This window comes from Hyla sarda, chromosome 11, assembly GCF_029499605.1.
Source record: "Hyla sarda isolate aHylSar1 chromosome 11, aHylSar1.hap1, whole genome shotgun sequence".
NCBI classification, from domain to species: Eukaryota; Metazoa; Chordata; class Amphibia; order Anura; family Hylidae; genus Hyla; species Hyla sarda.
Genome location: NC_079199.1, coordinates 49,308,771 through 49,336,121, shown reverse-complemented (window position 1 = coordinate 49,336,121; position 27,351 = coordinate 49,308,771). Strand labels below are relative to the sequence as shown.

General features: G+C 42.7%; 1 protein-coding gene across 3 annotated transcripts; it reads left to right on the top strand.

Moving 5' to 3' along the window:
* Positions 1-768: 768 nt before the first annotated feature.
* LOC130295283 (uncharacterized) lies at positions 769-25,358 on the top strand. 3 transcript variants are annotated; one of them, XM_056545893.1, is made up of 6 exons: positions 769-1,031; positions 13,748-14,147; positions 16,246-16,385; positions 19,327-19,447; positions 22,865-22,969; positions 25,057-25,358. In XM_056545893.1, the coding sequence occupies exons 2-6, from the start codon at positions 13,818-13,820 to the stop codon at positions 25,201-25,203; spliced, it is 843 nt and encodes a 280-aa protein (XP_056401868.1). In that variant the 5' UTR covers positions 769-1,031; positions 13,748-13,817; the 3' UTR covers positions 25,204-25,358. The 3 variants fall into 3 exon arrangements, with proteins under 3 accessions (XP_056401868.1, XP_056401869.1, XP_056401870.1); XM_056545894.1 differs by lacking the exon at positions 769-1,031 and adding an exon at positions 10,033-10,158; XM_056545895.1 differs by lacking the exon at positions 769-1,031 and adding an exon at positions 10,627-10,752.
* Positions 25,359-27,351: the final 1,993 nt, after the last annotated feature.

Genomic DNA, 27,351 nt, shown 5'->3' with positions numbered 1-27,351 from the left:
CTTCAGCTGCCACCGGATAGCCGTTTACGGTGCCCCGTGTGGTCCGCTGACGATCACTCACCTGTCCTCGGGGCTCCGGCGCGTCCTCTCCATCGTTGTCATCACGCCGCTGTGCACTCCATCCCGTCATCCAATAGGAGCAGCGTGCTTAGCGACGTGATAGCGGCAACGGAGAGCGAGGATGCCGGGGAAGCAGAGGTCTTGTCGGAGCGTCGGGGACACCCCGGGGACGCGGCGACTGCGATGGAAGGCGACATCCGGGGCAGCGGTGACAAGCTGTGACGGTCCGGAGCGGCGGGGACAGGTGAGTACAACTTCCTATACCAGTGGTCTTCAACCTGCGGACCTCCAGATGTTGCAAAACTACACCTCCCAGCATGCCCGGACAGCCGTTGGCTGTCCGGGCATGCTGGGAGTTGTAGTTTTGCAACATCTGGAGGTCCGCAGGTTGTAGACCACTGTCCTATACTTTACATTGCACGGATCCCTCAACATACGATGGTTTCAACAAACGATGGTCCATTTGGAACGGATTACCATGGTATGTTGAGGGACCACTGTATTCACACAGGGCAGATTTGCTGCAGAACTTTCAGCCACTGTCTTGATTGGGGTTTGCAGAAATTCATGCAGGTGAAGCAGGAACAACTCATTCCTTTGTATGCGCTTTATTTCTGCCGCATATAAATTTAGCCTTATATCTGCAGGTGTGACAGCACTTGAAGTTCTTGAAGTTTCTTCCTTGTTGTATTTGCAGCTCACGTTTCCTTATCAGATTACTATGGGTTAAAAACAGCCTCAGTGAGAAGACACAAAGGAGAAGAATCTCTGGGTGTGCTGTCATTAACCTACATTGCGAAAGTGTTTTCCCTGCAACCCGCCCTTTCTGCTGGGTCATAGAGAGACTCCACCTGCACAGTGCAGTCACACCTCTCTGACCTGCGGCTGAGGCTATAGACAGCCACAAGGAAGTCGACTCAGTCCAGCTCTGCTTCTTCTAACATCCAGGAGCTGCCAGGCTGTGCACTATGGTAAGAGATTTCAGCTTCCTCCTGTAATCGCAGAACGCACCGCTTGCTATTGTGTCTAATGTTAGATTCTATATAACATCACTATGATACAAAGCGATAGTAACAATCTGTTGTCAAGAAGCCTTCGCTAATCACATCCGAAATGATCAGCTTGTAATCCTCTGCTCACTAGCGAAGTCTTAAAGGGACCGCATTGGTTATACATGGGATTGTATAGCAATACCCTATTGTACGTCAGTTATTAGAGTCACACTATAGGCCACGATAGAGAATTGGATTTCCTTATTCTGCCCCGAGAGAAAGGGATACGGATGACTAGAGTTAAGCAAACCAACACTATGATCTGCCAAGGTCGATTTATTCGCTTCAGGTGTCTATTCTTTTAGGTTGTGTTCATAGTTGCGTTGTTTTGCAATTTTTTTCAAAATTGGTGCCATTTTACCACAATCATGATAAGAAAACATGGTAAAAAAAAAACTTGAAAGCAATGTGTGAACACTGCCAAGTCGAAACGCTTGGAAAGCAGAATGATTCACCCAAGAAGTTTGAACTGAGACTCTGAATGTTGGTAATCAGAAGGACTAAATTAAACTACGCCGATTTGTAAGATTCAGGTTTGGTGAAAATGGAATTATGTGATTTGTAGTCGACAAAAGAAAAATGAAACGGGAAATACCAGTTCACAAAAAGCTAGCCACGGTATTATGGTAATCTCACAAGATAGCCATTTATCCCCAAGACAAGTGCAGATCCTTCCTAAGCATGTCCATTACTGTCTGCCAGGTACATACTAAAATTACCTTATGGTGGATAACCCCTTTAAACCCACCTGCCTAATCTTGTGTAGGACCCCGCATGCCACCATAATAACGTTGACTTGTCAATGCAGAGACCCTAAAGATTTCTGAAGATACCCTGTGGTGTCTGGCACCAAGACACTAGCAGCAGGTTCTGGAAGTCGTATCGTAGTCAGCAGAAGCTTACTGACCTCACCTGAACAGTGGCTTTGGGGAAGACCTAATCGTTCGCACACATTTTAAGGTTCAGGAAACCTCATGTCCCATTAAAGTGGTTTTCTTACTAAAGGAAGTTATTTCTGTCTGCACTTTCTGTCTGCACTTAGTATGAATTGCCACCATAATATGGTGAAGTGGGAGCAGCTCTTATATCTATGTGTCTATAATACGTCTATGTAAAATTGGCCTTAGAGGCAATGTGGTGCCATACAGTGGCAGCATTCAGCGACTTGCAGAGTGCCTACTGCCCCATAATAGGGAACCATAGGGACCTAGTGTAATGTTCTATGGGCTTCATGCATATGGTTTGGGGGTTTCCTAGCCTAAAACTATTGATAGCCTCTCTACAGGATAGCCCATCAATACTTTATCTGCAGGAATACTGACACCCTACACCCCTGCCAACCAACTGATCAGAACAGCTGAGGGGAATATATGATGTATGGGAGCCAGAAACCTTGGCTCCGTACACTATTTGTAGTGGTTGTGCTGTATAACTGCTCCTATTCACTTTAGCGCCAGCACTACAATCAGTGTTTGGCTTCCGTACATTGTTTATTTCTGGCACCACAGTTGTGCCAAACAGCTGGTTGTTGGGGGTGGCGATTGTTGGCACCCTGACAACTTTTTGATGGCCTATCCAATCAATAGTTTTAGACTAGGGAACTTCTTTATTAGTGTATGGGGGCTTACCTAATCTCCCCTGGCAAATTATGTTGGATTTCAACTGCCCGATACTTTTGTTTTTGGGGAGCTGTCTGGCAGTGGCCTACCTCCCCCCCTCTCTTTCAGAAGACATAAACACTTGGCCAAGTTGAATGTTCATGTGTACGAACTCAAAGCTGTGGGCCAAATGCCCATTCGGATAATGGTTGTTGAAGGTGTGTGGGCACCTTTTAGCCATCAGTGGTTTTTATGGTGACATTTAAACATAAGAAATAGGGAGAACAGGTAAGAGAGTCAGTTCACCAAGTGGTGAGAAGTGGGGTAGGGTTACCAAGGATTGGACGAGTGCTTTTCCTTTGATGGGGGTGACAGTGTGCTCCTGATTATAGTCCTTTTTCGTAATTTCTCATTCTTTATTTTCTTCTGTATTGTCGTGTTTTTTTTTTTTTATCCTTCTCATATTAACGGAGGGCTCTATTCTGGCTACAAGGAGAAATCATTCTGAATTACATGATGATTTTCAGTTCATTAGACAGAAAGGCTACTGTACAGGATATTGCCTGGGGCTGCTGGAACAATGCGTTCATCTGCACAAAGAGAGACCGTGCAGTGGGAGCCTGGCTTTAGATAGTGCACATCCCCAGTGGGAGACTCTCAGTTTAGCTATAGAGCGTTTCCCAGGTTGCTAAGCAATTCTCTAGCTTCTGCTAACAGTGACTTGTGTAATAGAGGAAGGACTTCAGGGAAATCTGTACGTACAATGATATCTATATAACGTATTAGCAGTGACCAGCCCTATACTTTACTGCAGTTTATAACATAGCTTATATATTTATCACATACACGTGTACATTATGCATCATAAGGAAATGATCATGTAATTACACTGCTGTCTCTACATTGATTCTTACTATACGTTTGAAAGGGCATCTGCTCCAGTTCATTTTATTCTGTTGTCTGTTTTCATATCATTGCTGTCCTTTAAAAAAAAAAAAAATATATATATATATATATATATATATATATATATATGTATATATATATACACACATACAGAAATGCACTATCCAAGAACATTCGCCTGCAGTGTTACCTTTTCCATGAATGACTAAGGCTAAGTTTCCACTTGGTTTTTTTTCTGGCAGTTTTTGGAATACTGCCACTGCAGTTTTTGAGCCAAAGCCAGAAGTGTATTGAAAAGGAATAGGACATATAAAGGAAGGACTCATACTTCTCCTCCATTATGGATCCACTTCTGACTTTAGCTCAAAAGCTGCAGTGGCAGTATTCCAAAAAGTGGAAACTTAGCCCAAGGCAGAATTTGACAACAGTCCATTGCTGCACTTTCCCACCTCCAGTTTGGAGCCAAGGGGGTGGGGGGTTCACTTCTTAAAGGAAACCTGACATGTTAAAATGCAGTCTAATCTGCAGGCAGCATGTTATCGAGCAGGAGCAGCTAATAAGCTAAGCAGATTGATATATTATAGTTTGTGGGAAAATGTCCCAAGATAACCTGTCATGTATTCATGTAAATGCTTATTTGGGGCTAAGTAGTCATGGTGTGGCCCTCAGCGGTGTATAAGTTTACCTTTAAAAAGAGCTGTCAATCACTGAGTAGCACCATGCACTTGACAATTTAACCCTGGATTGAGCAGAGATTTACACAAATAAATTGTTATTCTGGAATTTTTCTATAAGGCCATGTTCATATGGCTGAAAATGGACAGACATTTTGCACATTTGCTTGATTCGGTGGCACTAAAAAGAAAATAAATAAATATATATGGTAAGACCGCACCGAGGACCACCCTACGTGCTTGTGGTTGCCCAGGCTGCCAGCCCAGGATAAATGAACAGCAATTCCAACAAATCACCGCACAAGTAGGTCTTGGATCAAAAAAAAAAGCTGGTGGTTTTATTCCCAAGTGAAATGCAACGTTTCGGCAATAGCTTGACAAAGGCTATTGCCGAAACGTTGCATTTCATTTGGGAATAAAACCACCAGCTTTTTTTTTGCTATAAGGCCATGTTCATATGGCTGAAAATGGACAGAAATTTTGCACATTTGCTTGATTCGGTGGCACTAGGACCGCTCGGAAAAGCGTCATCTTCATAGACTAAATATTTCCGCTGAATTCTGCTCAGAAATTCCACCATGTAAATATAACCTAACATGCTGCCTACAGATTAGACTGCATTTTCAATGTGACAGGTTCCCTTTAGAGGGGATATCCAGGAATGGAAAAACAAAGATCATGCGTGCCCTATCTCCACTTTGGGTGTGGCATTCCAACTTGGCTCCATTCACTTCAATGGAACTGAGCTGCAGAAAAACACCCAACCTGGAGACAGACAGGGGGCGGTCTTTGAAAGAAATGATCTCTCTTTTTCCATTCCTGGATAACCCCTTTAAAGGAGAACTCCGGAATAGGAAAATTGCCTGTCAGACACCCGGCAGTAAAAAAAATAAAGATGTACATGTACCTCCGCTCCCCCATGGCCTCCGATAACCGGCTACCGGCCTCCGCCGCGATCCTCTTCCTGGTTGCCGGTGGTCGGCGAGTCATACTGCACTCAGCCAATCACCCCTCGCAGTGAAGTCCCGACTCGGCCGGCAATAGGCAGTGTGACGCTTTCGGCCCCGGCAGCAGGTGCCGGTGTAGTGAAGAATTGTGTGTCTTGAAGCGTTCTCACACTGCTGCTCAGCCTATCGCCGGCCGAGTCGGGACTTCACTGCGGCCGGTGATTGGCTGATTGCAGTATTACCCGCCGACCACCGGCAACTAGGAAGAGGATCGCGGCGGAGACCGGAGCGGGTTACCGGAGGCACCGGGGGAGCGAAGGAAGGTATGTACCTCTTTATTTTTTTTTACTGCTGGTTGTATGACGGGCAATTTTCCTATTCCAGAGTTCTCCTTTTAAGGGCAAATTCACATGCAGCAGATTTGGTGCCGCAGCTACTTTAAGATTTAGATTCAGTTGCTCGTACTGTAAGAGCTCATTCACACTACAGAATCTCCACCCGGGAGGATACTCAATCTGCTGCATGTGGCTGGCTAAATAAGCCGCTCGGAAATGTGCTGTCTCCACAGATGTTAATGCATTTCTGAGCACATTCTGCCAAAAGAATGAACATGCTTAATGTTTTGGTGGAGTCTGGGGTCCAAAACATCCATAGGGTGAATGGTGCAGCAGAATCCTATTGAAAGCAATGGGAGGCTGCTGCACTGTATTTTCCTCAGCAGAGTTCATTTCTACTCTCTGATTGAATGGGCTATAATATAGGCTGCAATGATTGCCTTATGGTACCTGCCTCTGCAGAAAAGCAAGGCCTGTGTAGGGACAGACGCTACATAACTACATTTTACCTTCTGTATTGAGCTGCACCAAGGCAAAATTCATGTACAACACATGTACGGTTTATTACCGTGTGCAGAGGTCTCCAAACTGTGGCCCTCAAGGTGATGCAAAACTACATCTCCCAGCATGCCCGGACAGCCAACGGCTGTCCGGACATGCTGGGAGATGTTGTTTTGCAACAGCTGGGGGTCCACAGTTTGAATACCACTACCATATAGGCAAAAGATCCTGCCTAACACGATCTTCAAAGCTGAAGAACAGAGTAACCCCGTCATTAAATAATTATATTTAGGCAACTTCTCATTTGTGAGATTTATGACGTGCGGTACTTCCGGTGTTACCACACTTCAGCCCGGAGGAAAGACGTGACTGTAAACAAGTAATGCCGCAAGACTGCAACATTTCTGAGGCTTAACAGGTCATTGTGTGCAAAATACCAAACATTGTTGTATCCTTTTAGCTATTTACCTTTTACTCTCAATGTGATACTTCCCTGCAGCTCTTCTGAATATAGATATTGGCCCTGATTTATTATTGTAAACCCTACATGTTTTGTTGGGCTTTGCGCCAGAATTCTGTCTGAGCCAGAAATTAAAAACCAGACCAACATTTTACTAAGAGAACCCGAAAATGGGCGTGTCTGTCATGAAAAGGGGGCGTGGTCACAGGAAAGGAGCGCGTTCCCAACATTTTCACACAAAAAACAACATATTTACTAAGGTTTCCACAGAAAATGTGGTGGATTTGAGCTGAGGAAAACCAGACAGATCCGAGCATGTGTGTAAAAATAAAAAATATAAGTGCAGGAAAAAATTTGTAAATACAATGGAAAAAAAATTGTAGGGAATTAAACCCCAAGAGAAGAAGAAACCTACACTCCGCTCTTAGTAAATCAGGGCCATTGTATAATCTACATATTTCGAGATATTTCGATGAATTATGTGGGATTCTAGACTTATGAGTAGTGGACTGGGGGGGTCTTTGGGCCCTAAAGAGACAGGTAAGCTAGGGGCCCTCCCTTAGCTATACAAAACATATGTACATTTTCTTTCATGGGATATACTTGGTTGTGCCCACAGAATCTGGCCCCACTAGAGAATGCTTAACCCCTTAAGGACCGGGGGTTTTTCCGTTTTTGCATTTTCGTTTTTTGCTCCTTGCCTTTAAAAAATCATAACTCTTTCAATTTTGCACCTAAAAATCCATATGATGGCTTATTTTTTGCACCACCAATTCTACTTTGTAATGACGTCAGTCATTGTGCCCAAAAATCTACGGTGAAACGGGAAATAAAATCATTGTGAGACAAAATTGAAAAAAAAAACGCCATTTTGTAACTTTTGGGGGCTTCCGTTTCTACGTAGTACATTTTTCGGTAAAAATGACACCTTATCTTTATTCTGTAGGTCCATACGATTAAAATGATACCCTACTTATACAGGTTTGAATTTGTCGCACTTCTGGAAAAAATCATAACTTCATGCAGAAAAATTTATACGTTTAAAATTGTCATCTTCTGACCCCTATAACTTTTTTATTTTTCCGTGTATGGGGCGGTATGAGGGCTCATTTTTTGCGCCGTGATCTGAAGTTTTTAACGGTATCATTTTTGCATTGATAGGACTTATTGATCGCTTTTTATTCATTTTTTCATGATATAGAAAGTGACCAAAAATGCACTATTTTGGACTTTGGAATTTTTTTGCGCGCACGCCATTGACCGTGCGGTTTAATTAACTATATATTTTTATAATTCGGACATTTCCGCACGCGGCGATACCATTTATGTTTATTTTTATTTTTATTTACACTGTGTTTTTTCTTTTATGGGAAAAGGGGGGTGATTCAAACTTTTAATAGGGAAGGGGTTAAATGATGTTTATTCACTTTTTTTTTGCACTTTTTTTTTGCAGTGTTATAGGTCCCATAGGGATCTATAACACTGCACACACTGATCTTTTACATTGATCACTGGTTTCTCATAAGAAACCAGTGATCGATGATTCTGCCGCATGACTGCTCATGCCTGGATCTCAGGCACTGAGCAGTCATTCGGCGATCGGACAGCGAGGAGGCAGGTAGGGGCCCTCCCGCTGTCCTGTCAGCTGTTCGGGATGCCGCGATTTCACCGCGGCTATCCCGAACAGCCCACTGAGCTAGCCGGCATGCTTTCGGTTTCACTTTAGACGCGGCGTTCAACTTTGAACGCCGCGTCTAAAGGGTTAATAGCGCGCGGCACAGCGATCAATGCCGCGCGCTATTAGCCACGGGTCACGGCCGTTGTTAGAGGCCGGGCCCGAACCGCTATGACGCGGGGCCACGCCGTGGCCCCGCGTTATAGATCGGGAGTGGACACATGACGTTCCAGTACGTCATGTGTCCTTAAGGGGTTAAAGGGGTTATCCAGGAAAAAACTTTTTTTTATGTATATCAACTGGCTCCAGAAAGTTAAACAGATTTGTAAATTACTTCTATTAAAAAAATCTTAATCCTTTCAGTACTTATGAGCTTCTGAAGTTTAGGTTGTAATTTTCTGTCTAATCTCTGATTACATGTGTCTCGGGAACCGCCCAGTTTAGAAGAGGTTTGCTATGGGAATTTGCTTCTAAACTGGGCGTTTCCCGAGACACGTGTCATCAGAGTGCACTTAGACAGAAAAGAATAACCTTAACTTCAGAAGCTCATAAGTACTGAAAGGATTAAGATTTTTTTTAATAGAAGTAATGTTCAAATCTGTTTAACTTTCTGGAACCAGTTGATATATAAAAAAAATAGTTTTTTCCTGGAATACCCCTTTAATGGGGTTATCCAGGATTAGTAAAACATTGACAGACCTTTTATCAACCAATTTACCTGTTTTTTTTTTTTTTGCATAAAATTGTTGCAAAAAATTCGCAATTGCGCCACCTCTTGCGACAATCTGCCACAATAGCGAGAAAAGCATTTTTTTTTTCAAATCGGCATACATAAGCGGCTTTACAATTTTGACTAGCCATAGTCAGAAATTTATCAACGGCGACATTCGCAAAAAAGTCGCTAAGGTTTTAAAAACCTACTAAATATACTCCAGCCGAACCTTGGCTTAACTAACAGAAACTGAGAAAAAAACTCCCGTTTTTGCTTACTTGCAAAAAAAATGTATTAACGCTGTGAAACAATATAGTAAATTTGTCGCACGTAAGCAGAATGGAAGTGAAAAAAAAAAAACTAAAAAATAGCATACCTAAGCAAACTTCATAAATGCCCCTCATTGTTTCTTTCTTCTAATCATTCTTTCAGCGTTATACCGTCTTCAAGTTGTCTGTGATATTACAACTTTGCTCCATTCACTTAAATGGAACCGAGTTGCAATACCACGCACAACCTGAGGACAAAGGTGGTGCTGTTTCTGTGAGAAAGCAGTTTTTCTAATCCGGCATAACCCATTTTTTAAATCTGCCAATCTGACCCAGTTTCTTTGTATGGAGCTCTTCACAGAATCACTCAATAGATCTGTGTTTCCCAACCAGGGTGCCTCCAGATGTTGCAAAACTACAACTCCCAGCATGCCTGGACAGCCTTCGGCTGTCCAGGCATGCTGGGAGTTGTAGTTTTGCAACATCTGGAGGCACCCTGGTTGGGAAACACTGGAATAGATTTACCTGCATGGACACGGAAATTTGCAGAATTCCGGTGCGGACTGCATTGGTCTCAATGGACGCGTGGTCCTAGTGCCGATTTGGTTCGGCGGAGCCTGCAGCACACAGAATGTCCGCCCGCAGAAATTCCATGTGGACATTCTGTGTGCAGCTGGCTTGCCAAATGAATGGGTTAGGATATTCCATAGTGGGCACATAGGGGGAGATTTATCAAAACCCGTCCAGAGGAAAAGCTGCTGAGTTGCCCATAGCAACCAATCAGATCGCTTCTTTCACTTTTGAAAAGGCCTCTGAAAAATGAAAGAAGCGATCTGATTGGTTGCTATGGGCAACTCAGCAACTTTTCCTCTGGACAGGTTTTGATAAATCTCCCCCATAACCTTTAGTACTTCTACCCTTTGCCCAGTAGAATAAATATATGCTGTTTCCTCCTTGGTTTTGATTCAGGTACAAAAAAGGGACTGGTGTAAAATTGCTGGGGGCAAGCCTAACTTAATTAACCCCCTAAAGAAAGACGGTGTCTGAAAGGTGGAATGTTCTACAGTGGTCCCTCAAGTTATAATATTAATTGGTTCTGGGACGACCATTGTATGTTGAAACCATTGTATGTTGAGACCAGAACTCTATGGAAAGCTGGTAATTGGTTCTGAAGCCACCAAAATGTCATCCAAAAATAGGAAAAAGTGAGGATTAAACAAAAATAAGTAGATAACTAATACAGATAAAGCAAATCCTTACATATAAAAGTAAGAAAGATCTGCTGGGAGCTGTAATCACTGTCTATTTCAGTGTTTCCCAAAGAGGGTGCCTCCAGCTGTTGCAAAACTACAACTCCCAGCATGCCCAGACAGCCTTCGGCTGTCCGGGCATGCTGGGAGTTGGAGTTTTGCAACAGCTGGAGGCACCCTCTTTGGGAAACATTAGTCTATGTAGAGGATAGAAGCTCCTTCAGGGTCCTGTACAGTACACGCAATGTCCTAAAAAAAGGAAAATGGAACCGCCCTCACCTGGTGTCCAAAGGAGCAGCTAACCCTGGCACAGGTAAAGTGTACAGAACATGTTAAACCTCCCTGTGCTACCAGACACCAGTCAGTGCATACACTTTAGGAATACAAGGGTTTTACCAGTGAATGCCCATTCTGATTGGTCGGTTCTTCCAGCCATTGACATGTTTCACAGATTCCATAGCATTGTATGTGGAGTCTGGTTTCAAGTTACAATGGTCCAGAAAAGGCCATTGTATGTTGAAACTATTGTATGTTGCGGCCATTGTAAGTTGAGGGATCACTGTATTCCCAAATAATATAATGCAGGAGAGAGGACCTCATAACTAGGGCAAAATGGGGCTTTCCACATCAGCCTTGCGCAAGTTCACACTGTCAATGGAGAATAGGAAAAAAACAGCTCTTTATCCAAATCCTTCATAGCAGCCTCTATGGTATACATGTATTTCCAAATCATAGCAGCCCCTATGGTATACATGTATTTCCAAATCATAGCAGCCCCTATGGTATACATGTATTTCCAAATCATAGCAGCCTCTATGGTATACATGTATTTCCAAATCATAGCAGCCTCTATGGTATACATGCAATTCCAAACAGCTTGTGTTCTCTACCAGTAGACGGAACGCACTTAATTCATTTCTATGGGAGCGCCGGTAATGCCAGAGTGCTGTACTCGGGTCTTTTTGGCACTCCCATCCTGTGAATAGGGGATAAGTGGCTGATCGCGGGGGTCCGACCAGTGGGACTCCCTGTGATCTCTGGGATGGGACCTCGACTCTCTGTGAGGAGCTTGTGTCATCTACCAGTAGACGGCACGCACTTAAAGGGGTACTTCCGTGGAAAACTTTTTTTTTTTTTTAAATCAACTGGTGCCAGAAAGTTAAACAGATTTGTAAATTACTTCTATTAAAAAATCTTAATCCTTCCAGTACTTTTTAGGGGCTATATACTACAGAGGAAATGCTTTATTTTTTAGATTTTTCTGATGTCCTGTCATGACCACAGTGCTCTCTGCTGACCTCTGCTGTCCATTTTAGGAACTGTCCTTAGCAGCATATGTTTGCTATGGGGATTTTCTCCTGCTCTGGACAGTTCCTAAAATGGACAGCAGAGGTCACTGTGGTCATGACATCAGAGAAATCTAAAAATTAAAGCATCTCCTCTGTAGCATATAGCCCCTAAAGTGCTGGAAGGATTAAGATTTTTTAATAGAAGTAATTTACAAATCTGTTTAACTTTCTGGCACCAGTTGATTTAAAAACAAAAAAGCTTTTCCACGGGAGTACCCCTTTAATTCATTTCTATGGGAGCGCCGATAATGCCAGAGTGCTGTACTCTTTTTGGCACTCCCATCCTGTGGATAGGGGATTAGTTTATTTTTGATGGATATCTACTTTGTCTTGGACTGGGGATCACAGTATTTTGGCATTTTTAGCCAAATATCAGGAGTGAAACCGACACAATGAAATGTGTTATGGAATCATTTGCACCTTTCACTGTATTTTGGTCCCACTTCAGATGGTGGCTTAAATTACTGACCCAAATACTTTGCATTCCCCACACCACTATAATTAATAGCTGATGTAATTTTCAATAATGTTACTAATTTTAGTTGTGTGGGAAATATAGGGTCATTTTGGACCATCCTTTGGCTGGTCTCTGAGTTATGAATTTTTGAGTAACCCCTCCATACACTGGTCTTGCTTTGTTCACAGCTTTGTTGGTCGGAAGCTGGGTTCACAGTTTTCAATAGGTTCCTCATAGTTTTTAGGGGAAAACTAATAGCAGTGTGTCACTGCACTAACCTGCTGGTAATGTATGATCATAATGGCCTTCACCTCATTTTCTTACGTGATGTCATTCCTGAGATGTCTCAAAATATTAATAATATTCCTATTTTGCACTTATCTACTACATGCTGAGATCTGCTCGTGCAAGGTGATAGTCCGTGCTGGAGATCTTAATGTGCACAGGCGGGATCTCCCAGCACGTAGAGGCTACATGCAGAATAGGGAGATCAGGAATATTTAATAGGGACATGCATCATGGACTGGCTGGGAGGGAGTACTAGGGAGGAATGACCCAAGTGAACCAAATACCCAAATTTATATATAAGGGTTTATAGGGATGTCTCAGGAACTGGACCATGTTGGGGAAGCAAGGTAAGGATTGTTGTGATCCAGCAGTTCCAGTTGCTGCCAGTTTCCCTTTAAGATCTCTGCTTTCTGTCAGTGAATACAAATGTTTCCAAACTCTCTCCTAACACTTTTTTACACTACATGGTGGGCCATTTATATGGATACACCTTAATAAAATGGGAATGGTTGGTGATATTAACTTCCTGTTTGTGGCACATTAGTATATGTGAGGGGGGAAACTTTTCAAGATGGTTGGTGACCATGGCAGCCATTTTGAAGTTGGCCATTTTGAATCCAACTTTTGTTTTTTCAATAGGAAAAGGGTCATGTGACACATCAAACTTATTGGGAATTTCCCAAGAAAAACAATGATGTTCTTGGTTTTAACGTAACTTTATTCTTTCATGAGTTATTTACAAGTTTCTGACCACTTATAAAATGTGTTCAATGTGCTGCCCATTGTGTTGGATTGTCAATGCAACCCTCTTCTCCCACTCTTCACACACTGATAGCAACACCACAGGAGAAATGCTAGCACAGGCTTCCAGTGCCCGTATACACTGCTATATACTACTATATACACTGCAGGAGAAATGCTAGCACAGGCTTCCAGTGCCCGTATACACTGCTATATACTACTATATACACTGCAGGAGAAATGATAGCACAGGCTTCCAGTATCCGTAGTTTCAGGTGCTGCACATCTCGTATCGCATCAATAGCAAGTAGAGTTCTTGCAATGACAAGAAATCAATACATATAGTAGGATTCATTTATTTGGCACATGGCAATACTTTTTTTTTCTAGCAATGCTGCCAGAAATATATATATATGCTTTATTCATACTGTACATATTTGCAATAATTTGTTTCCCACATTTTCCTATTCCAGATTTACCTCTAGAGACTTCACAGCTTCAGGTATATTCAGGCCTGCTAATCTCCATAGCCCATGAAGGACAATGAAGGATGGTAGTGATGTTACTACAGCATGCAGCAATGATGGAAGGACATTATTATCTGTGCCATCTACTCTGGACAATGGCTTCTTAGAGAGTGGATCCCTAGGTCTACAGAAAGACTGTGATGCAGCTAGTTCTTCTCCTGAGGCCACCAATACATGGGGAGACTTTGAGAGTTTTAATGAATTCACACCACAGGCCGATCAACTTGTGTATGAGGATGGTGCGATAGAAGAGGACATCCTTGTCACAACTATTGCTGAGGGTGACTGCGGCACTAACCAAACCCATAGAGAAGGCCAATGGAATGCATTTAATCTAGGAAATGAGGTTTGTGTTTGAGAATGTATTTGGTTAGCTACAATCGGTGTCGGCTAGATGATAAGTAGTTTGATGTGGGTTAAGTAGTCAAGTACTGCCTAGTCATATATAATGCCAATTGTGTAATACATGGATGTATCAGGTCACTAGAGTGGGCACCACCATTACTTAAAGGGAAACTGACAGCCAGTTCACTCGCACTAAACCCAATACACAGACTTCTAGTACGGGTGAAATGGATTTAAAATCATGTAAAACTTATTTCGATTCATGGTCTGGTTCCAGAGAGAGACCCTTTATTAGCTGGCAATGCTGATATGTTAATCGCTGTCTCTGCGCAATGGTGGGCAGAGCCTGGCAGGTATGCCGGATCCCTCCTTGATTGCTCAAATCCATTAACACATTAATAATGCTGGTTAATAACGGGTCTATCTCCGGACAACAGATCTTGATAAGGTATACCTCAATTTAATCAAGTTTACCCGCACTATAACCCAGTGTATTGGGTTTAGTGCCAGTGAATCTGCTGTCGGATTCACTTTTAAAGTCTCTCTGGTCCCAAGCTGGGGAACCCCTTTATTAGATTATAAGGCATATGAACACTAAGCCTAGAGAACAGAAAATACTACAGGGCCACTAGTCTTAGCAGAGGTTAGGCTGTTTTTTGGATTGTATGTAGCTTACATACATATTAGACTTTCATGAACAGTAGTCTACAATCTAATGAATTCTCATGGAAGGTCAAAGAATTTTCTCTGGGGCTCCTGCATTTAATAGAAAGCGTAATGTAATGTATAGTTGGAAGACTAGACAGAGGTGAATCACTGGTGACTGAGGGGTCCTAAAGCCTATCTGTCACATAAGAGAACCGGTTTAAAAATGGCACAGTCTGCAGTCCGGCCCAAGAGCTTTGAATTACACTTCTGTGACTAGGACCAGGTGAAAATGGGGTGTCCCGGTACAGGACCTTATCCTGTCCCTGTCTTAAGTCCCCTCAGAGTCCCTCCATTCCACAGGGCTCTCCTGCAGGGCTTACCCTTTACTCGCCTCGTATAATGCATTATAAAAGGTATAGTGTATATTAGTCATTATGTACAAAGTTGTATAAATGTATAGGACCTTCCTGGGTCATGTGATGTCATGTGATGTACCCAGAGTTCTCTGGGTTCGCAGGACCTACAGGCTTTGCAACCAATGGGATTAGTCCAGCCTCCCTAGTATTTAAGGGGCTGTAGTCTCTAAATTCGCTCTCTTAGGACCTGGACATTAAGCCAAGCACAATCAGCATATCACAATTCATCTTACCTAGGCCAAAGCCTAAAGAACCAGCAGCCACTAAAATCGTGAGTTATAAAGCTCTATCTACTAATTGTGACTACTATTCAACTCAAATCCTATAATTAGTAGCACAGTGGCCTGCTTAAAGCTCAAGACTATTAGTCCCAGCCAAGCCTGTGAGGAACCTGCATCCCGGTTACCTCAAGAGAAATTATTTAATTGTAAAGACTGTTTGCACAAGAAGTTAAGTAAAAGTTCCAGTTATCTCTTAAATCCTGCTGTGGACATTCCGTTTATTATCCTGCCATTTTTGGGCCAGTTGTCTGTAGGGCCTTCTATACAGAACAACCGCATCCTGGCGTCACGAGAAACCAAGGGTTAATACTAGAAATGAGCGAACTTCCAGTAATTCGATTCGTCACAAACTTCTCGGCTCGGCAGTTGATGACTTTTCCTGCATAAATTAGTTCAGCTTTCAGGTGCTCTGGTTGGCTGGAAAAGGTGGATACAGTCCTAGGAGACTCTCCCCTAGGAATGTATCCACCTTTTCCAGCCCACCGGAGCACCTGAAAGCTGAACTAATTTATACAGGCTAAAGTCAGCAACTGCCGAGCCGAGAAGTTCGCGACGAATCGAATTACTGGAACTTTGCTCATCTCTAGTTAATACCACCAGACCCTGTAGCATCATTGAAACACCCCGATACCACAAAAAGATATAAACACAGTCACCAGTTATAATCCGACATGTACATGCATATTCTGAAGTAAACGCTGATATGACTGAACACATGACTTAAATATTTCCTTTGTTTGTCATCTTGCTGCAGAACAGACAGGAATGTGAACGAATATTTAGGTTAGGCTTTCCAGCCGTTCCTGTAGAAGATACAAATGACGATGTAAAAAGCCTGGAAGAGCTGATGTCTAATGAAGAAAACCTATCCCAATTAATAAAGACCCGGTTATGGTAATACAATTAGTATAGGTTTTAATATATTCCATCTGGAGCTTATGATTACTGGGGGTATATAAGAAATATGTCACTTGCAGGTTGTTTTATTTGTATTGCAATGTAGTCAGATATATCAAAGTATCAACTAGATTTTGAGAATGTTGCATCGCCTATCATACCCGTTTTTGGCCACTGTTCGCTGTAGGCCTGGGTAGCTAGTGAACTGGGAAGTTAGGGTCCTGGGCTCTGCTCCCTTTAACCCAGTGATCAGACACAGAAACTAAAAGAAGTTTTTGCTGTAGTCAATGTGTTTATGATAACATCCCCGGGGTATATGGCAGAGAGGAAGTTAAAGGGGTATTCCGGTGCTTAGACATCTTATCCCCTATCCAAAGGATAGGGGATACGATGCCTGATCACGGGAGTCCCGCTGCTGGGGACCCCCGGGATCTTGCACGCGGCACCCTGTTTGTAATTAGTCCCCGGAGCGTGTTCGCTCCAGGTCTGATTACCGGCGACCACTCCCGTAGGCTTGCATTGAGGGGCGGAGCGTGGCATCACACGGGGGGCAGAGGCGGGACGTCACACGCCGCTGGCCGTGTGGTCGCCGGTAATCAGACCCGGAGCGATCACGCTCCGGGGACTGATTACAAACGGGGTGCCGCGTGCAAGATCCCGGGGTCCCCAGTGGTGGGACTCCCGCGATCAGGCATCTTATCCCCTATCCTTTGGATAGGGGATAAGATGTCTAAGCACCGGAGTACCCCTTTAATGTTCGCAACCCTGGGTATCTAAAGTAGTGAAAAAGGTAAAATCAGACTTCCTAGTGGTATTTAGGGTAATTTAAAAATTGCCTGATGGTCTAGGGCAGTGTATGGGTTAAAGGGGTATTCCGGCCATGCCCCTTAGTGACATCACGTCACGCCCCCTCCATTCATGTCTATGGGAGGGGGCGTGATGTCACCTCCCTGTCTCAGAGGCAGCACCTGGCACAGAATGCCGGGGGCTGCACAGAGATCATGGGGGTGCCCAGTGGCGGGACCCCCGCGATCATACATCTAATCCCCTATCCTTTGAATAGGGGAGAAGATGTATAAAGCCAGAATACCCCTTTAATTGCTAATATGTGGGGTCCCAGTGTGTTACTCATCCTTCTAGTCTGAAAATGTACAATATGTTGCCTTGCCCTGTCAGTGCTTCTATAAAGGCTTTTTTTTCTGGTGCCAAGCATCAATGAGGCATTCCTAAGCCCTTTAACGCTGCTTCTCTTATCTTCCCATTCATGCTTGACTGGAAGTTGAGCCCTGTTTCTAAATCTCTTTCCTGCGCTATGCATACAAATGTGCAGGTGCGAGATTTTGAATCGGGGCTCTGCACCAAGCTGACTATCAATCAAGCAGGATCAGAGTTGAGACGGGGAGAGAGGTGGTGGTCCAAAGCCCCCTACCATCAGCCATGATTAACAGCTATAGCTATCTTCTGACTGGATCAACTCCTTCAGTGAGCTCTGTGCATGAAACAAGAGGACCCTGTCTGTTCCCTGTGATGGCATTTACAGCCGTTTTCTCAGTCATTGTAAGACCAAGACTTCAGGTTGGCTTCCACTCTCCTCTCAGACAACTTTGTGGGGCTGCTTAAAGGGGTACTCAGGTGGAAAACTTTATTTATTTATTTATTTATTTATTTTTAAATCAACTGGTGCCAGAAAGTTAAACTGATTTGTAAATTACTTCTATTAAAAGATTATCCTTCCAGTACTTATTAGCTGCTGAATACTACAGAGAATTATTTTTCTTTTTGGAACACAGAGCTCTCTGCTGACATCTCTGTCCCTTTTAGGAACTGACATGGGCAGCATATGTTTGCTATGGGGATTTTCTCCTACTCTGAACAGTTCTAAAAGTGGACAGAGATGTCAGCAGAGAGCACTGTGAATTCAGGTAGAAGAAACAGACATGGTCGCACATCTACAATCTTGTATAAAGATCTAATTGCTTCTCAGCATAATATCAAAAACTAACAGGTTGTTAGTATACATTTTTGATCAAAAAGTACAAGCCCACTCGCCACGTCAAGGCCACCTATTTAGAGTGGGTCCCTAACGTCCCTAGCATAAAAGGGCGTAGCACTGGGCAGCGACCACCACCGCCACGACACCAGTGCCCACGGGGGGGAATGACCCAGTGGCAGAGCGGCCCCAATGCACTCAAACCAGTCTATGGGCCACCCCCCCCCCCCCCCCCCACAGACACGGCGCCACAGCAGCAACGGACGCCGCATAGCACCACACCAGTGTGAACAAGGTTTACAGCACACTTTCCATGCTCTCCCAGTCAGACTGGGAGGCTGCTAGGAAAGAAATGGCCCTTGTGTAGCTAACTACTACTTATATAGGGTTGGGCTGAGGGGGTGGGGAAGTGTGCAGACACATGTTCAAACAAAAAAAAGGAGTGGACAGAAAACACAATGTGAATTCAGGTAGAAGAAACAGACATGGTCGCACATCTACAATCTTGTATAATGATCTAATTGCTTCTCAGCGTAATATCAAAAACTAACAGGGCACTGTGCTCGTGATTGTCAGCAGAGAGCTCTGTGTTCCATAAAGAAAAAAAATCCCTCTGTAGTATTCAGCAGCTAATAAGTACTGGAAGGATTAAGATTTTTTAATAGAAGTAATTTACAAATCTGTTTAACTTTCTGGCACCAGTTGATTTAAAAAAAAAAATAATGTAAAAAGTTTTGATCAGTTGAGGTCTCAGTGCCTTACTTCCCACCTCTCAGCGATTGTTTCACTGCTTAATTATAAGTCTGGGACAGTCAGACAAAAAAAAACCTTGTTATATTTGAAACCTTTATTTTTTGGGGGGACTTGTTTCTGAAGAATGAGCATGGATTTCTGTAACAAATCTCTCACATGTGAATATAACCTTATAGGGATTGTTTGCTTTTTCAGGCTGGAAGGTGACTTGTCATGCATAAGTGGTGATGGCATGTCCACCAAATCTGGATGTGAGTGGCAGAATTCCAAAGGATGCAGAGACCTTATGACGCTGCTTGGATCGACTACTGAAAATGTAAATCATGTGCACATTTTATACACGCTTAATGCTGGCTTGTTTTTTGCACCACCAATTTTACTTTGTAATGAAATCAATCATTTCACCATAAAATCTAAGGTGCAATAAAAAAAATTATTATTTGTGGGGCAAAAATGGGGGGGGGGGGGAAACACCATTTTGTAAATTTTGGGGCTTTCAGTTCCACTCAGTGCACTTTTCTGTAGTTTTTATCGGTGCATTTTTGTTTTGATGGGACTTTTTGATCACTTTTTATAAATTATGCAATTCTGGACTTTGGTATTTTTTTCACATATAAGCCATTGACCGTGCGGTTAAAGTAACATTACATTTTTATAATTTGGACATTAACGCCCCATGGCGATACCACATGTTTGTTTTTGTTTACATAATTTTTTTTTTTAAATGGGAACAGGGGGGTGATTCAAACTTTTACTAGGGATAGTATACCATAGTATAGCATTGATCAGTGTTATCGGTGCTCTATTGCTCCAGCCTGCCATGGCTGACTTGAGCTTTGAATTACCGATCGGACGGCGAGGAGGCAGGAAAGGGCCCTCCCGCTGTCCTCTCATCATCCCGATCAGCACCGCTGAGAAGCCAGGAAGTGTTCTCCCCCCCCCCCCCCCCAATAGACATGAATGGAGAGGGCGTGACATCACATAGGGGGCGTGATGTTACGTCTCCAGTCTCGGAAATCCAGAAGTTTTGGACACTGGAGACGCAGCCCTGCATACAATGCGGGTGCTGCAGGAAGATCAGGGGGGTCCCAGCGGACGGCCCCCCCCCCCTGCGATCAGACATTTTATCCCCCTATCCTAAGGATAGGGGATAAATGCTTAGATCCCTGAATACCCCTTTAAAGGAAATCTGTCATCAGAATCACCCACGCTAAACCTGTTACACAGGCTTGTAGTGCGGGTGATCCTGATTAAAACGCTTCTTACCTCATTAAAAACTGTGCAGCAGTTCGCCAGATATCTTCATTTTTAGTTATATGGTATTCCCAGGCTTGGGGCTCAGTGGGAGGTCCGCAGCATCAGCACGGACTCGCTTCCGTCATTTTCGCCGGGTGGAGCGGCTGCCCGGCTCATGAATATTCATGGCTGCCTCATCACAGTCTTCCTCCTGGTGTAGGTAACGTGGGTAGCGCCGCGCGCCGAACACCCGGAAGCGGCATTCTCCTGCGAATCTATCTATGCAGGAGAACGCCGCTTCCGGGTGTACGGCGCGTGGCACATGCGCGGCGCTACTCACTTGACCTACACCAGGAGGAATTTTTCCTGTCTTTTGTACAATTGCCTTAAAAAAGCATGATTTGTCACATGATTGAGAAAATAATAGTAAACAGAAAAATACTGTAAAAAAGGCATTGTGGGAACACTGCGACAGTAGAGTTGTATAACTACAATATACACCCTGTTCCAAATTATTATACAAATTATATTTTTCTCATTTACGAAAATTATTGATGTAAATAACAGTCAGCATAATTCTCATGTTATCAACTATTAAGAGTAAAATTTAAATGTTATTGAACAAACCTCCTAATGATTGTGATTAGTTGTGTTTGCAGCATATTTACTGAAATCAAAAGCTATTTTAATCAAACTTTTAACAGGTCGCATTACATTTTAATATAGGACCCTTTATTTGGATAGCAGCTTCACAAGTCTTGCTTCCATTGAACTTGTGAGTTTTGGAACAGTTTCTGCTTGAATTTGTTTTGTAAGATGTCAGAATATCCTCCCAGAGCCGCTGTTTGGATGTAAACTGCCTCCCACCCTCATAGATCTTTTTCCTTGAGGATGCTCCACAGGTTCTCAATTGGATTGAGGTCAGGGGAGGATGGAGGCCACACCATAACTTTCTCACCTTTCATCCCCATAGCAGCCACTGATGCAGAGATTCTTTGCAGCATGAGATGGTGCATTGTCATGCATGAAGATGATTTTATTACAGAAAGCATAGTTCATCCTTCTGTACCAGGAAAGATAGTGTTCAGTCAGAAACTCCACATACTTTGCAGAGGTCATCTTTATACCTTTGGGGACCCTAAAGGGGCCGACCAGCTCTCTTCCCATGATTCCAGCCAAAACATGACTCCTCCACTGCCTTGCTGACGTCGCAGCCTTGTTGGAACAGGGTGGCCATCCACCAACCATCCACTACTCCATCCATCTCAACCATCCAGGGTTACATGACACTCATCAGTAACAGGACTATTTAAAAATAAGTCTTCAAGTATTTTTCTGCTCAATGCAGCCGTTTCTGCTTGTGAGCATTGGTTAGTGGTGGCCGACTAGAAGGTTTATGCACAGTTGAAAGACTCTGGAGGACTCTACACCTTGATGTCAATGTGACTCAAGAGGCACCAGCAGTTTCAAATATCTGTTTGCTGCTATGTAATTGTATTTTAGCAGCTGCACTCTTGAGCCGATGCATGGATCTGGCAGAAATCTTCCTCAATGTGCCTTTATCTGCACAAGCCTGTCTGTGCTCTGAATCAGTCACAAATCTCTTAAGGGTACATTCCCACACGGCGTATTTGCTGCGTATTTGCTGCTGCATATTTTATTTTCTCTGTTGAAGTCAATGGGTAGGAAAATACGCAGCACCAAATATGCAGCAAATACGCAGCAAAATACGCCGTGTGGGAACGTACCCTAATAGTGCGATGATGACGCTTAAGTTTTTGTGAAATATCTAATGTTCTCATACCTCGTCCAAGGCATTGAACTATTTCACTCTTTTTGGCAGCAGAGAGATCCTTTTTCTTCCCCATATTGCTTGAAAATGGTGTCTGCTTAATAATGTGGAATACCCACCTTTAGTAGTTTTTCCTTAAATTGGGCTCACCTGGCAATCTAATTATCACAGGTTTCAGAGATTGTTTTCAGTGATCAAAAGAGCCGACACACAATGCCATCCATGAGTTAAACTGAAAAACAAAATATTTATTCTTTGTGACACTTAAATATAATTTGCATAATAACTTGGAACAGGGTGTATACTGCCCCCATAGAGATTGCAGCAGCATACAGACAGAGATGGTAGGGGAAGGGTCTGGGAACTAGCAGAATTGATCTGATGATGTCATACTGCAGTTAACAGGAAGTCAGCTGACCCAGGACTGATCCCTTTGTCTAAAATATTAAGCACTGTGATCACATGACCCAGTTACAATAGTGAAATGATTAGATGCAGCTGTGCTGAAGTATAAAAAAATAGCCCTGTAGGACTAGTGATGAGTGTGTTTTGTTTTGTTGCCCGTATCCTGCACAAACATAGTACAGCTTTCATTTTACGAGAGCTGTATACAAAGTGAAAGGTGCACTGTGGTTTTCTATGGGCAACAAAGGCAATTTTAATTTAAAGTGTCCACCCATATCTTAAGATCTATTTGTTTTTTAGTCTTCCAATAATGGAGGGAAAGCAGATGATGCCTTAACGGACATTACCGGATATTTTAATGAAAGCACACCCCCTGGAAGCAACAAATACTTAATACAGACTAAGGTAAGATACTGGTTTGTTCCATACATGTTATGTTCTGAATCGTGATCAGGGCTGACTCCAAGACTTGTACAAAGCAGCCAACATGCAGCACTATGTTATCCACTGTATTGGGGGACATTTATCAATGTTTGCTTATGTATTGCTTTTTTTGTTATTTTTTTCTTATGTGCGACGTATTTATCAACTGGTTTCAGCCTGTTGATAAATTTCTTTCACATAATCAATTTTTTTTATATTTATTTATTTTTTTGCTTTGGTAGTGGCTTTTTCTGCTCCAGGTCTCAGCTGGAGTAAATTTACTAAGTTTTTTCATGCCATGCGACTTTTTTGCGACTTTCGCACTTGATAAATCTCTGACCACTGCAATTCAAAAATAACTTTTTGCTTTGGTAAGCAAGATTTTAATTTTTTTGCTTAGGACACTGAACAATAAAAAAGTTGCGGGAAAAAAAGAGAGTAGTCGCACTTGCGGCTTTTTTGCGACAATTTTAAGCAAAAAAAATCTACTAAATGCTTTCATAATGCTTTGATAAATCTCCCCCATTGAGTACAGAGCTGTTCTCAAAAAAAATAAAAAAATAAAAGGACAATTGTGAACAGGGATTTCTAGTCACTTATTAGGATAGATTCCAACGTTATTCTGTGTCTGCCCCAATTCTTACTCAATGAAACAAAGAAAAAGGAGGCCCTGGTAAAATGAATTATCCTTGAAGAATGTATTTGACGCCTTAAATAAAATAATAGACATACAAGCAATGACTCGTTTCAGGAGTATAATCTTCCTTCCTCAGATTAAAATCAGAGGGACCTTATACTCCTGTTATGATGTGTCACTGCTTTTGTATGTTTATTATTTTATGTGTCAAATGCATTGATGCTATTTTAATTTCAAGTCTCCAAGGATAATCATTTGAGCAATGCCTGAAACAGCGCCTCCTTTTTCAATGACTGTTTAGGGGTTCCCTTTAGAATTTGTATAAAGGGTGGACTGGATTACTAATATAAAGTGTATATACTTTAAAGCCCATGTGTTAAAGCCTCTTCAGTATTCTACATAGCAGGATGGAGACTAGTAAAGTCTTCACCTATGGCTGGTGCCTTTGGTATTTTTAAAGGGGTATTCCAGGCAAAAACTTTTTTTTATATATCAACTGGCTCCGGAAAGTTAAACAGATTTGTAAATTACTTCTATTAAAAAATCTTAATCCTTTCAATAGTTATTAGTAGAGATGAGTGAATTTACAGTAAATTCGATTCGTCACGAACTTCTCGGCTCGGCAGTTGATGACTTATCCTGCATAAATGAGTTCAGCTTTCAGGTGCTCCAGTGGGCTGGAAAAGGTGGATACAGTCCTAGTAGACTCTTTCCTAGGACTGTATCCACCTTTTCCAGCCCACCGGAGCACCTGAAAGCTGAACTAATTTATGCAGGATAAGTAATCAACTGCCGAGCCGAGAAGTTCGTGACAAATCGAATTTACTGTAAATTCGCTCATCTCTAGTTATTAACTTCTGAAGTTTTCTGTCTAACTGCTCAATGATGATGTCACGTCCCGGGAGCTGTGCATGATGGGAGAATATCCCCATAGGAACTGCACAGCTCCCGGGACGTGAGTCATCAGAAAGCAGTTAGACAGAAAAAAACAACTAGAAGCTAATAACTATTATTAGCTTCAGAAGCTAATAACTATTGGAAGGATTAAGATTTTTTTTTATCAAAGTAATTTACAAATCTGTTTAACTTTCCGGAGCCAGTTGATATATAAAAAAGTTTTGGCCTGGAATACCCCTTTAAGGTGCCCACACCAAAGAAACAGGGGATAAGAGCATAAAAACAAACAATTTTGCAAATAGTCATATACTTCCAAAATGTGAAGTTATATGCAGCATATTGCTGGGAGAATCTACACTATATGCTCACTTTTCTTTGAAATGGAATATAGACCTTATGAGTAAGGGAAATAAAGTAGATGTCTAAGAAGTGGAGGAAGCATAATGACCCATATCTGAGTTTTAATACTATCTATGCCACATTACTTTTAAAGGCATTACCATAATTATGATTCTTTCTTTCTTCTCTTTTTTAGTTGGATATTGCTCCTGGTTCCAAGAGTGCATATATTTCTTCGTATCAGTTGGTTTTAAAAAAGTCAAGTGATGTCTCTGTGCCTTTTCTCACTTTTTCAGGGAAAAAAAGTTTTTTTAGTGCAAATCAACTGCGCTTCAATTTTTAAGCACTGATCTTTATAAGGGGTTATTTAAAGTTTTTTTGTTTTTTTTCGCTTTCAGCAAGAAAATCTAATATTTATGCTATATTTTATACAAATATTTAACTTATTGCAACGTATATTCCAATCTTATCAGTTATATTGCAGAGTAGATTGTAAGGTGTCCGGAAGTGCTGGAGGGTCTGGGTCCCGACCACGGGAATGGAAGTTTGTGACCTCACGACTCCGCCCCCGTGTGACGTCATGCCCCGTCCCCTCAATGCAAGTCTATGGGAGGGGGCGTAACGCCCCCTCCCATAGACTTGCATTGAGGGGACGAGGGCGTGACGTCACACGGGGGGGTGGAGTCGTGACGTCACAAACTTCCATTCCCATGGTTGGGACCCAGACCCTCCAGCGCTTCCGGACAAGCAACAGGTGGGTGCCGCATGCTATATTGCAGGGGTCCCCAGCGGCGGGACCCCCGCGATCAGACATCTTATCCCCTATCCTTTGGATAGGGGATAAGATGTCTAGGAGTGGAGTACCCCTTTAAGGGTGTGTTTACACATTGCAGATTTCTCTAAAATGTACAGCGTGAACATACACTAAAGATAGAATTATGTGGTGGGCAATTCAATTATAAGTGAAGCTTCATTTTGGAGGCACCACAATGGTCACTAACCTGTCAACAATAGCACTGGCCAGCCATGCCTAGGACTTGCATATAAAGATTTTCACCAGATTTTTTGTCTCAAATGTTTGCGTAAAACACAGAAAAAGTTGCATATTTTTGTGCAAATAAGTGATTGCTCCAAAAATTGTGGCAATATTTCACCAGAACCTACACAAAATCCATTGATTAATTCCCTCCCGAGTTAGTGTGTGGAGACTAGCTGCCATGATGTATCTGATACACTGCACACACAGGAGGAAGTGGCATTTTCTCTGATAAGATAAATAATTTTAGATTTTCTTTTGTAAATATTGGTTTATGCAAAGTTTGTTGCATGATTAGTGACCACAAATTGTAAGAGGTTGTTCACATACTATAGATACTGAATGGAATTAAAATATTCATTACATTATTAAAAGTAGATCCAGACCGGAGCTTTAGGGTATAAATTAGCAGTACTATTTTCTAAAAATCGTGGTAAAAGTACAATTTTGCATAATCACAGAATTGCAATGCAAATCTGTTAAGTTGCGTTAAGTGATGATCGAATATCTGTAAAATTGTAGCGGTACCACCAAATACACCCCATGTGTAAACACAGCCTTACCTGAATAGTGATGACCCTTGAAGGTGACTAGGATATTGTATATACACATTCATTCAGCTGGTCTGAAGAATTGGGCAATAAATCAATGATTTTGCACACAAGGGCTGATGGAGTAGAAATTAAAGAGTACTTATCACTAAATAAACTATCCTAAACTAACTTAGGCTATGTTTCCTAACTACACCTAAGACCCCCAACACCCACCCGCTCTTAATTTTTTTTTTTAAGAGCTTTAAAAAGCTCTGTACCTTGCCTATGTCCTACCTCACAGAGTGAGCTGGCAGCAGGACAATGTGGGTGTGCCCCAGCAGGCGTGATGTCACAGAAGCCTGCTGGGGTGGGGACAGCTTCCCCGGTTCCCGCTGGTGTCCGGAGCAGGGGAGAAGCAGCGGTGAAGCTGCAGGCCGGCTGGGAGAAGGTGAAAACTTCTTCCATAGGTCTGTCACCTGTCTCCAGCCAGCCATGTCCGCCGCTGCTGCGGCCTCAGCGCTCGCTCCCGCCGGTCTGACTGGGAGCAGAGCTGTGCTGGTCATATGTCCCAGCTGCAGTCAGATTTCGGACTCCTGTCAGGCCAACAGCATGAGTCCGAAATCTAGCGGCCAGGACATGTAGGGAGACCCCTAGTGGTGGGTTTTCCCAAGTTAAAGGGGTATTCCAGGCCAAAACTTTTTTTCATATATCAACTGGCTCCGGAAAGTTAAACAGATTTGTAAATTACTTCTATTAAAAAATCCTAATCCTTCCAATAGTTATCAGCTTCTGAAGTTGAGTTGTTGTTTTCTGTCTTACTGCTCTCTGAGGACTCGCGTCCCAGGAGCTGTGCAGTTCCTATGGGGATATTTTCCCATCATGCACAGCTCCCGGGACGTGACATCATCATTGAGCAGTTACA

What these genes read in the sequence shown, in the direction of transcription:
- LOC130295283 (XM_056545893.1), top strand. Translation starts at nt 13,818, where the DNA reads ATGAAGGATGGTAGTGATGTTACTACAGCATGCAGCAATGATGGAAGG. An exon ending in CATTTAATCTAGGAAATGAG is followed by an intron (nt 14,148 to 16,245) that starts GTTTGTGTTTGA and finishes ATCTTGCTGCAG; the next exon opens with AACAGACAGGAATGTGAACG. An exon ending in AATACTTAATACAGACTAAG is followed by an intron (nt 22,970 to 25,056) that starts GTAAGATACTGG and finishes TCTCTTTTTTAG; the next exon opens with TTGGATATTGCTCCTGGTTC.